This window comes from Abramis brama, assembly GCF_963993115.1.
Source record: "Abramis brama genome assembly, chromosome: 24".
Taxonomy (NCBI): Eukaryota; Metazoa; Chordata; class Actinopteri; order Cypriniformes; family Leuciscidae; genus Abramis; species Abramis brama.
The window spans coordinates 30,609,758-30,621,832 of record NC_139986.1 but is presented as its reverse complement, the minus strand read 5'-3'; the positions used below and the strand labels follow the sequence as shown (position 1 = coordinate 30,621,832).

At 44.9% G+C, this 12,075-nt stretch overlaps 2 protein-coding genes across 2 annotated transcripts in view; one reads left to right on the top strand and one right to left on the bottom strand.

Annotated features, from left to right (window-relative positions):
- Positions 1 to 1,916: 1,916 nt before the first annotated feature.
- Positions 1,917 to 9,551, bottom strand: serpinb1l3 (serpin peptidase inhibitor, clade B (ovalbumin), member 1, like 3). Its single transcript, XM_084102117.1, has 7 exons — positions 9,413 to 9,551; positions 8,814 to 8,990; positions 4,310 to 4,450; positions 3,907 to 4,024; positions 3,601 to 3,743; positions 2,633 to 2,800; positions 1,917 to 2,550 (listed from the first exon to the last, which is right to left on the bottom strand). The coding sequence occupies exons 2-7, from the start codon at positions 8,979 to 8,981 to the stop codon at positions 2,146 to 2,148; spliced, it is 1,143 nt and encodes a 380-aa protein (XP_083958243.1). The 5' UTR covers positions 8,982 to 8,990; positions 9,413 to 9,551; the 3' UTR covers positions 1,917 to 2,145.
- Positions 9,552 to 9,792: 241 nt separating this feature from the next.
- The window catches only part of rmdn1 (regulator of microtubule dynamics 1), a 3,227-nt gene continuing 944 nt past the window's right edge, over positions 9,793 to 12,075 (top strand). Inside the window, exons 1-7 of the mRNA XM_084102118.1 lie at positions 9,793 to 10,049; positions 10,226 to 10,322; positions 10,402 to 10,489; positions 11,333 to 11,492; positions 11,569 to 11,658; positions 11,735 to 11,790; positions 11,873 to 11,960. Of these exons, the coding sequence (XP_083958244.1) occupies positions 9,945 to 10,049; positions 10,226 to 10,322; positions 10,402 to 10,489; positions 11,333 to 11,492; positions 11,569 to 11,658; positions 11,735 to 11,790; positions 11,873 to 11,960 (684 nt within the window). The 5' untranslated portion in view covers positions 9,793 to 9,944. The remainder of the gene's footprint in view (positions 10,050 to 10,225; positions 10,323 to 10,401; positions 10,490 to 11,332; positions 11,493 to 11,568; positions 11,659 to 11,734; positions 11,791 to 11,872; positions 11,961 to 12,075) is intronic.

Sequence of the window (12,075 nt, the reverse complement as noted above, 5' to 3'; positions counted from 1 at the left end):
TTATTCCAAATATGTAAAATTCCGCGTTGACACTAGATTCCGCGTTAATTTGCCAATTCCGCGATTCCGTGATCGCGGAAATTATAGGGCCCTAAAATAGTTCGTGTGTGGGCATTGTAGTTTTTTGTATGAGGCTACAGACTAGCTACTGAAGATTTAGGCCTAAATTGATCTCCCGGTAATATATATATACTATAGTGTCCTACTCTGCCCCTCCTCATGATGATGTATTTGCAGCTGTTTCTATAGAAAAATGCTGTGTCACTCGCACGAGTGCGCCCAAATATTTTTTCACGTTCGCACGCTGAAATATTTACTCGCATGTGCGAGTGAAATGGGCGCACTGTAGAGCCCTGCCATTATTGGACTTTATTAACCACTATTAGTCCAAAATAGATAGGCCTAAATACAATATATATATATACAGGTTTTCTTTTTTTACTGGCTGAATGTTTTGTGCCCAATTAATTAGATAGTTTTAAAGATTTATGAATACATTTCTCTCTGGTTTTGTTTGGCAGCTGTAGTACATGTTTATGATTAGAAGAACATTAGAACACAATCTAAAAAAAAGCTTTGTAAAGCAGAAGTTAAAATCACAAAATTAAAAATAAATAATTACAAAAGCACAATATAAATTTTTACTGGTAAGATGAATCTGAGCTTAGTAATTGACAGTATATTAGCCTACATTTGATTTACCCCTTTTACAGTTATTGCTATCATAAAAATACACTTGTAGGATCAAAATTCTAAATAAGGCACATCTAATGTCCAAATAACAAATATTTTAGCATATATATATATAATGTACTTTATTATGTACTGTATTTCAATTCAAACACATTTAACACAATTATACAAATTGACAGTTCCTTTAAAGACATCATATTTTCCCCCAATAAATATTCCTTATTTTTCCTTCTACTTTTTTTCTTCTGTGATAATAGCCACCAACACATAGCCTAAAAAACACGATTAGAACAATAACCAAAAAGTACATAGTTAGACACTTTTACATATGATTTAAGGGGAAAAAGACAAAAAACAATAAATTAATATTAATAAAAATTTAACATTCACATATTTATATCAAACTCTTATAATGACACATAATTCCTAATAGTTATTCAAGTAATATTATTTGAATATCAAATATTCAATATTAAACAAGTAAATAAATAAAATAACAAATAACTAGAAATAAAAGGGAGGGAGGGTTAGGCTATATAAAAATGTAGTTAATGTAGGCTAATATATATTCCTTTATTTTATGGAATATTCTTTGATTTTAGAGTTGCACATATATTTTCAAAATGTATACATTTGCTCTTAATTTCATGTTATCCTCTCCATAGTGTACTTTAGAAACTAACCACTCATTTAAAACTGGGGATTCTTGCTTTCTCCAAAAAAAATATTGCATTAAAAGCTTTAAAAGCATTCTAAATAATTGTCTATGAATTCTATATTATTAAGCGGACACCACCTCGACAGCCAGCCATTGAGTGAGGACAATCTACTAACTATCTATCTATAATAAAGAGCAGCTTATGTAAGGTTTGCTATTTTCTGCATGTTGCAGTTTCCCAGCTCCATCTGTACGCAGCGTTTATCATCTAGATCAGAGATGTGTAGCTTCAGTCCTGCAGCGTTGATAAAAACTCACCTGTAGCTTTCTAGTAATCCTGAAGACATTGAAGAGCTTGTTCAGTTGTGTTAGATTGGGTGGGCACTAACCTCTGCAGGACCGAAGCTGAAATCCCTGATATAACCACTGGGATAAAGCAGTTTGGAGAACAGATGGTAAATATCACATTCAGAGATGTCAATGGTCAAAAGAGGTACACAATTTTGTACACTAAGTTTGAGCTTTATCAGTATCTTGAAGCATTTGGAGGGCATAAAGAAACAGGTTTCATTTTATTTTTTGAACAATCACAAGTTGTTTATTCATAATTTCACATGAACCTGTACAGCAAATGCACAGACAATTTCACTCCAGATTATTCAATAGAGGAAACAACACAGGCACGCAGGAATTAAGGCAAAAGGACATTTTCATTGAAGAGCAACCGGTCTTTCCACTAACCCTTTGACTGCACAGACCAGAACCTGTTCTAATCAGATGAAACCCGTGGGATCTCATGGAGAGCAGACGCGCCCGTAGAACAGAACGCTCCTGGACGGGTTGTGGCGGATGAAGAAGAGGAACGGGTGATCGGCACAGAAGCGCTCGGGACGCATCAGACAGCGCATCATCATCACGGCACCGGTGGCCGCCGCCGCCTCCGTTCCCTCTTCGTTCACTTCAACAAACGACTTGTGCACCACCTTCGACAGCACCAGATCATTCCGAGGGGACATTCCTGAAAAATCAGCTTTCTGCGAGTCAAACGCATCCACCATTCCCAGGCTGATCAGAAGAGAGTTCATGTTATAGGTTTCCTCCATCTTGAATCTGGGCAGAGACACTTCAACTTCCAGAAGGTCCATCATGTCGGGTCGGGTCCACTCCATGAAGTTCTCGAAGCTCAGCGCGCTCTCCAGCTGGACAAGAGAGATCGACACAACTCAACACAGCAGATTAACACAACACAACTCCACACAGCAGATCAACACAACTCCACACCTTCTGAAGGCCGGTGTTGTCGTCCTCCATGGCGTTGGGAAGCAGGATCAACATACTGAGGTCTTTTCCCACATACGGCAGCTCCAGAATCTGACAGTTCACCTCAGGAATGAAGGCCAGAGGAAACTTGGCCTTCTGGAACATCATCCGCACCGGCTTCGATTCATTCTGTCAACCAATGAAAACATATCGTCACTCTCACTGATATCACATGACTGTTGCTGCAAAAATCATCAAGAAGGAAACAACATAAATATTACACATATTCCATGAAGAAATGAAGAATACACAACATGGATCAGTCTGCCCTCCATCCAAGATAAATTTAAATAATCACATGATCCAGCAAACGGCATCTTCAGTCTCTTTCATCAGGAATGAGATTGATGACGACTAGCACTAAAAGATTCTTCCCACTGTCCCACTAAACATCCCTGTAATCTGGAAATGTGTGTATGTCTCATCCATTTCAGTATGACATTCAGTTACATCGACCTATTTTATATACATTTACTTTGAAATATTTGAGAACTGCTGCCCAATTGTTCCCTATTTCTAAATTCAATATCAGGCTTTCGCAGTGTTTCCCAAGCTGGAAGATTACACCACTGTTTTCTGCAGAGCTACTTTACAGCTCAATTGAACTCTTTTCATAACTGATGCACTTTACACAGTTATTGAACAGATATGAATCAACAGTGAACTGATTTCAGCTGAATAATGATGGTTTAATATCATTATTTTCCTGTTATTACTGTGAAGCTGCTTTGAAACAATCTGTATTGTATAAAGTGCTGTAGGAAAAAAGCTGACAAGGAAAGTGCATTTATATGCAGTAGCCAATCTCACACACAATGGTAATTAAAAAGCATATTAAAGAAAAAGATAAATAGACATTCAAGTCAAACCATGTAAGAAAGTTCACATTAAAAAGGTAAAATAATAATGTGAGAGCGTCTGAATCTGACCTTGTTGATCTTGAACTGCTCGTCTCGGGTCTGATCCTCTCTGAACTTTCTCTCCCAGTCGCCCTTGAAATACACAGCGTTTACCAGCACGAGTTTGGTCAGAGAATCCACGTCTCCTTCTGCCAGCAGGTCCTTGATCTTCTCTACGATTATAGACACATTATAACGGACACAGCAGGAACTGATCAAATCAAGTGAGTTTATTAGTAGTAGTAATGCAGCACTCAATGGATGAAGTGATGTCGCATTAAAGACACATCATTGTGCTTTTCTTCCTGACATTGTGTTAAATTTGTGCTTGTCCACCTTGTGTTTGTTCCTCCACCCAGCTGTTGATGTGTGAACGAGCCGAGTCCGCCTGACCGATGAAGTCCAGCGTCTCCAGATCAGCCCGATACAGGCCCTTCGTGTCACTGACGAACTTCTGGAACAACAAAGAGGAAAAATAAAGACGTACTGCACAAACAACTAAAACATGTATAACTTTTTTTCACCATTTAAAAAAACCTAAAACTTTTTTTCACTTCACTTCAACAATAATCTGCCAAGAGTCTTCTTTAAAATCAGACCTAACTTCAGTCTGTGCTCCAAAAGTGATTTTTTTTACATATTTTGTCGTCTAAGGCCCACAGAGCATCTTCTGTAAACTGGTGCATAAGAATAAAGCAGGCAGACGTGTGTGTGTGTGTGTGTGTGTGTGTGTGTGAACCTCAGTGAATCTGTAGCTCTTCTCTCCATACAGGCGATTGGCGAGACTCAGTGCGTACGGCGCCTCGGCTCGGATCATCTCGCTCAGGAGTTTACTAAAGCCAGCGTGGGTTTCAGCCTCTGCTCCGGCAAAATGCAAAGCCTGGAGACAAACAGTCAATTACAGAAGTTGCAGATGTGATTATTCTGTAAAAAAATACTGAGAAATAGACACTATGGAAGCATAAATATCTTCAGTTCACAGACGAAGCTTTAATCAGTTTTTGCTGAAAATGTGATCAACATTATTTAATCAAAATAAACCATTTAATCAAACAAATAAATGTTTCAACAGTCATTCTGTCCATTCAGATTTATCAATAGGTGATCCTTTACCACCTCTGGGTGCCTTTGTAACCCCAATCAGAGAAACTCAACCAGAGCGGCTGAGTCCGTAACCCCAACCAGAGAACCTCAACCAGAGCGGCTGAGTCCGTAACCTCAACCAGAGCGGCTGAGTCCGTAACCCCAACCAGAGAACCTCAACCAGAGCGGCGGATTCCGTAACCTCAACCAGAGCGGCTGAGTCCGTAACCCCAACCAAGAGCGGCTGAGTCCCTAACCCCAACCAGAGAAAATCAACCAGAGCGGCTGAGTCCGTAACCTCAACCAGAGCGGCTGAGTCTGTAACCCCAACCAGAGAACCTCAACCAGAGCGGCTGAGTCCGTAACCTCAACCAGAGAACCTCAACCAGAGCGGCTGAGTCCGTAACCTCAACCAGAGCGGCTGAGTCCGTAACCTCAACCAGAGCGGCTGAGTCTGTAACCCCAACCAGAGCGGCTGAGTCCCTAACCCCAACCAGAGAAACTCAACCAGAGCGGCTGAGTCCGTAACCTCAACCATAGAACCTCAACCAGAGCGGCTGAGTCCGTAACCTCAACCAGAGCGGCTGAGTCCGTAACCTCAACCAGAGAACCTCAACCAGAGCGGCTGAGTCCGTAACCTCAACCAGAGCGGCTGAGTCCGTAACCTCAACCAGAGCGGCTGAGTCTGTAACCCCAACCAGAGCGGCTGAGTCCCTAACCCCAACCAGAGAAACTCAACCAGAGCGGCTGAGTCCGTAACCTCAACCAGAGAACCTCAACCAGAGCGGCTGAGTCCGTAACCTCAACCAGAGCGGCTGAGTCCGTAACCTCAACCAGAGAACCTCAACCAGAGCGGCTGAGTCCGTAACCTCAACCAGAGCGGCTGAGTCTGTAACCCCAACCAGAGAACCTCAACCAGAGCGGCTGAGTCCGTAACCTCAACCAGAGCGGCTGAGTCCGTAACCTCAACCAGAGAACCTCAACCAGAGCGGCTGAGTCCGTAACCTCAACCAGAGCGGCTGAGTCCGTAACCTCAACCAGAGCGGCTGAGTCCGTAACCTCAACCAGAGCGGCTGAGTCCGTAACCTCAACCAGAGCGGCTGAGTCTGTAACCCCAACCAGAGAACCTCAACCAGAGCGGCTGAGTCCGTAACCTCAACCAGAGCGGCTGAGTCCGTAACCTCAACCAGAGCGGCTGAGTCCGTAACCTCAACCAGAGAACCTCAACCAGAGCGGCTGAGTCCGTAACCTCAACCAGAGCGGCTGAGTCCGTAACCTCAACCAGAGCGGCTGAGTCCGTAACCTCAACCAGAGCGGCTGAGTCTGTAACCCCAACCAGAGAAACTCAACCAGAGCGGCTGAGTCCGTAACCTCAACCAGAGAACCTCAACCAGAGCGGCTGAGTCCGTAACCTCAACCAGAGCGGCTGAGTCCGTAACCTCAACCAGAGAACCTCAACCAGAGCGGCTGAGTCCGTAACCTCAACCAGAGCGGCTGAGTCCGTAACCTCAACCAGAGCGGCTGAGTCCGTAACCTCAACCAGAGAACCTCAACCAGAGCGGCTGAGTCCGTAACCTCAACCAGAGCGGCTGAGTCCGTAACCTCAACCAGAGCGGCTGAGTCCGTAACCCCAACCAGAGCGGCTGAGTCCCTAACCCCAACCAGAGAAACTCAACCAGAGCGGCTGAGTCCGTAACCTCAACCAGAGAACCTCAACCAGAGCGGCTGAGTCCGTAACCTCAACCAGAGCGGCTGAGTCTGTAACCCCAACCAGAGCGGCTGAGTCCCTAACCCCAACCAGAGAAACTCAACCAGAGCGGCTGAGTCCGTAACCTCAACCAGAGCGGCTGAGTCCGTAACCTCAACCAGAGCGGCTGAGTCCGTAACCTCAACCAGAGAACCTCAACCAGAGCGGCTGAGTCCGTAACCTCAACCAGAGCGGCTGAGTCCGTAACCTCAACCAGAGAACCTCAACCAGAGCGGCTGAGTCCGTAACCTCAACCAGAGCGGCTGAGTCCGTAACCTCAACCAGAGCGGCTGAGTCTGTAACCCCAACCAGAGCGGCTGAGTCCCTAACCCCAACCAGAGAAACTCAACCAGAGCGGCTGAGTCCGTAACCTCAACCATAGAACCTCAACCAGAGCGGCTGAGTCCGTAACCTCAACCAGAGCGGCTGAGTCCGTAACCTCAACCAGAGAACCTCAACCAGAGCGGCTGAGTCCGTAACCTCAACCAGAGAACCTCAACCAGAGCGGCTGAGTCCGTAACCTCAACCAGAGCGGCTGAGTCCGTAACCTCAACCAGAGCGGCTGAGTCCGTAACCTCAACCAGAGAACCTCAACCAGAGCGGCTGAGTCCGTAACCTCAACCAGAGCGGCTGAGTCCGTAACCTCAACCAGAGCGGCTGAGTCTGTAACCCCAACCAGAGAAACTCAACCAGAGCGGCTGAGTCCGTAACCTCAACCAGAGAACCTCAACCAGAGCGGCTGAGTCCGTAACCTCAACCAGAGCGGCTGAGTCCGTAACCTCAACCAGAGAACCTCAACCAGAGCGGCTGAGTCCGTAACCTCAACCAGAGCGGCTGAGTCCGTAACCTCAACCAGAGCGGCTGAGTCCGTAACCTCAACCAGAGAACCTCAACCAGAGCGGCTGAGTCCGTAACCTCAACCAGAGCGGCTGAGTCCGTAACCTCAACCAGAGCGGCTGAGTCCGTAACCCCAACCAGAGCGGCTGAGTCCCTAACCCCAACCAGAGAAACTCAACCAGAGCGGCTGAGTCCGTAACCTCAACCAGAGAACCTCAACCAGAGCGGCTGAGTCCGTAACCTCAACCAGAGCGGCTGAGTCTGTAACCCCAACCAGAGCGGCTGAGTCCCTAACCCCAACCAGAGAAACTCAACCAGAGCGGCTGAGTCCGTAACCTCAACCAGAGCGGCTGAGTCCGTAACCTCAACCAGAGCGGCTGAGTCCGTAACCTCAACCAGAGAACCTCAACCAGAGCGGCTGAGTCCGTAACCTCAACCAGAGCGGCTGAGTCCGTAACCTCAACCAGAGAACCTCAACCAGAGCGGCTGAGTCCGTAACCTCAACCAGAGCGGCTGAGTCCGTAACCTCAACCAGAGCGGCTGAGTCTGTAACCCCAACCAGAGCGGCTGAGTCCCTAACCCCAACCAGAGAAACTCAACCAGAGCGGCTGAGTCCGTAACCTCAACCATAGAACCTCAACCAGAGCGGCTGAGTCCGTAACCTCAACCAGAGCGGCTGAGTCCGTAACCTCAACCAGAGAACCTCAACCAGAGCGGCTGAGTCCGTAACCTCAACCAGAGAACCTCAACCAGAGCGGCTGAGTCCGTAACCTCAACCAGAGCGGCTGAGTCCGTAACCCCAACCAGAGCGGCTGAGTCCGTAACCCCAACCAGAGCGGCTGAGTCCGTAACCACTTTCAAGAATCGGCTGAAGACGCATCTTTTTCGGCAGCGCTTGATCCAGTAAAACTAACACTTTCTCTTCTTTTCTATTTATTAAAAAAAATAAAAATGTGTGCATATTGTTGTCCTATTGTTAGTTTCACTGCTTCTATTGTTCTCATTTGTTAGTCGCTTTGGATAAAAGCGTCTGCTAAAGGAATAAATGTAAATGTAAATTTCAATATGTTAATTCATCTAAAAAAGTTGAAAACAGCTTTTCTCTTGATGACTTGATTTACACACCCTGAGCTGATAACAGAACATTTCATAACAATTTACTGCCTTTCTGTGGTAATAATGACTCACAGACCTACAGCTCACCAACCCTGGAGTCGAAGTACAGACTGTGAGAAAAGCTGCGCCTCCATGAGCAAACACAGCGTCACGTGACGTGATCTCTCAATGCGACTCAACACACGCAATCATGAACACACCACATTAACAACATGTTAGTGTCTTTGCTTCCTTTATTCTGCTGTGAGTGTGTGTGTATTCTGCTGTGAGTGTGTATTCTGCTGTGAGTGTGTATTCTGCTGTGAGTGTGTGTTTGTGCTGTGTGTGTGTGTGTGTGTGTGTGTGTGTGTTGTGTGTGTTCTGCTGTGAGTGTTCTGCTGTCAGTGTGTGTGTGTGTTCTGCTGTCAGTGTGTGTGTGTGTGTGTGTGTGTGTGTGTGTGTGTGTGTGTGTGTTCCTCACCTGGCTCATCTGAGTCGCCGTGTTTCCTCCAGCCCCGAGCGACAGCATAGACAGCGCCGCAGAGATGCTGAGAGGAGAATAAAACACATTCCCGGACGCGTCTCCTTCACTGATTCTCTGGAACAGATCGAGGGAAAACCGCGTCTGCGCTGCTGACAGATGATCCATTCTCACACACTGAACACAAACACAGACACACCTTGGTATTAACTACTTCATAAATAATGAAAATGAATGTTATATTTCAACTTCCACAGTTCACACTTCCTCATTCTCAGCGCCTCGTCGTTCTCTGCGCCCATTGGACGAACTACCACCACAAACGACTGTGATTGGCCCAACGCTGGAAAACTACATGTAAAGAGTCAGGACGCATTTCCATGTACAGGCGATCAGAAACGTCGTATTTTGGCTGGAAAAGTAACTTAAGTTAATCGTTAACAAGACAAAAGGCGTCGATGTTAACATCTTTAACGTTTACATGAAGTATCTTAGTTTTTCAGCGTGTTCTTCTGTATAAGGCTTACGAGGCCAGCATTACTTATTAATTATCCAAATGCTTTGGTTAATTGTTGATCTGAATCATTAGAGTTACTCACATGCTGTGAAATGAGTCTTCAGTGGAGGAGCTTCAGTAGAGAATGAGTCGCCAGAGATTCTGATAGCAGACACACCCTCATGAACGAACACACACACTCTCTCTCTCTCACACACACACACACACACACACACACACACACACACTCACACTCACTCTCTCTCTCTCTCTCTCTCTCTCTCTCTCTCTCTCTCTCTCTCTCTCTCTCTCTCTCTCTCTCTCTCACACACACACACACACACACTCACACACTTGCGTCACGTCTTTCATTGTACAGTGTGACGCCCCTCTCGCTCGGCTTCTCTATAATATGGATCTTTTTTTATTGTCGTCGTTTGTTTACATTTTAACATGGAACATGATAGCTTTTTAATAGAGCCAAAGACAATTTTGCGACAAGTACGAATCATTTACGGCAGTGCGTGTTGACAGCGCGCCGGCTGGAGGAACGGACTCGCAAACTTTAACCTAATTAGCTGAACTGAGAACCAGAACTCGAAACACACAGAATAACAATCTGTTCTCAGACACTGATGGCGTCCGCGAGTTTGTTTGGAGCTTTCAGGCGGTTAGTGAGCAGAACCGTGAGGATGAGGAGGATGAATCAGCGCATTTGGACCGAACGCATCAGAACTTCAGTAAGATCCACATCTGCCTTTAGAAGTGTTATGAGGATCACATGTAGAACATGTGTGTGAGAGAGAGAGAGAGAGAGAGAGAGAAAACGATGTTGTGCATGAAAGAGCAAATAACCTGTGAATGTTGCTGTCATTGATGATGGTTATTAATAGTTTGTGTGTTTTGTGACTGTCAGAACAGAACAGCTTCATTCCTCGTGGCTGTAACTCCACTGTCATTCCTGATCTATGACAGAGTCACTCGTTTCGCTTCGGTTAGTGCGCTGGAATCAGGTACTTGTTCAATATTGAGCTTTAAATAAAATCTTAGTGCTGCTGTTTATTATTATTTTTAACTGCATCTTTTTTCCAGCTGAAGAAGTTTTAGAACAAGCAGATTATCTGTACAGCTGTGGAGAGACCGAGAAACTCCACCAGCTCCTGGTGAAACACAAAGACAGGTAAAACTAACCTGATAATGTGTTAGGACTGGTAAAACTAATCTGATAATGTGTGAGGACAGGTAAAACTAACCTGATAATGTGTTAGGACTGGTAAAACTAACTTGATAATGTGTGAGGACAGGTAAAACTAACCTGATAATGTGTTAGGACTGGTAAAACTAATCTGATAATGTGTGAGGACAGGTAAAACTAACCTGATAATGTGTTAGGACTGGTAAAACTAACCTGATAATGTGCGAGGACAGGTAAAACTAACCTGATAATGTGTTAGGACTGGTAAAACTAACCTGATAATGTGTGAGGACTGGTAAAACTAACCTGATAATGTGCGAGGACAGGTAAAACTAACCTGATAATGTGCGAGGACAGGTAAAACTAACCTGATAATGTGTTAGGACTGGTAAAACTAACCTGATAATGTGTTAGGACTGGTAAAACTAACCTGATAATGTGCGAGGACTGGTAAAACTAACCTGATAATGTGTGAGGACTGGTAAAACTAACCTGATAATGCTAATGAGCCAGTGTAAAAACGGCACAAATGAACGCATGTCAGAAAAGGTAATCGAGGCGTCTCAGTTGTTAACTAGCATGTCACACTCATTAGTAAAAGATGACAGATGAAAACCAGCCCGTCTCAGAAGAACACTAACATCAGCAGAGGTAGATGATATATAGAGAAGAACACTAACATCAGCAGAGTTAGATGATATATAGAGTATTATAGTGATAGTTTCTCTAGTAGTTGAGCACGAGTCTAAGCTGCTCAGCGAGTGTTTAGATATTAATGAACATATTCCAGAGGACTGGTAACTCTCAGGTGGGTTGTTGTTGTCCCAGTGATGAGGCAGAGTTCCTGTGGCGTTTGGCTCGAGCGTCTCGCGATCTGGCTTTACTGTCCCGCATCAGCGCCGAGGAGAAGAAGCGGCTCACGTACGAGGCCTTCGACTTCGCCAGCAAAGCTCTGGAGAAAAACCAGTCTTCCTTTGCAGCTCACAAAGTACAGCATCATTCTCTCTGTAAACGAGTATTGCAGTGTTTGAGCCGATGTTTGACTCGATGTCTGTCGTCTGCAGTGGTTCGCCATTTGCCTCAGTGATGTTGGGGATTATGAAGGGATCAAAGTCAAAATAGGAAATTCCTACATCATTAGAGAGCATTTGGAGGTAAGATGTTCATTGGGTTAAAGCATCAAAGTTCACCACTGAACGAATGAAACTTCTTTAACGCTCATTTCTACAGCGAGCAATCGAGCTCAACCCTAAAGATGCGACGTCTATCCATATTCTTGGTTACTGGTGAGTTTGTTCTGATATAAACATACATATATTTGCTCATCATATTTAACCCTCCAGTAACAGTGACGTCTCCTCCACGCAGGTGTTTTGCGTTCGCTGAATTACCGTGGTACCAGCGGAAAGTTGCAGCCGTTATTTTTGCGTCACCTCCGACAGCCACTTATGAAGATGTCAGTGAAATGAATAATAATTATGGGGTTTTCAGTGTTGGAAATGTTATTTTGTTTTAGCCTATATTATGTAGACACTTCATTTAGCAGTGAAACTATACATGTTTTGTCTCCA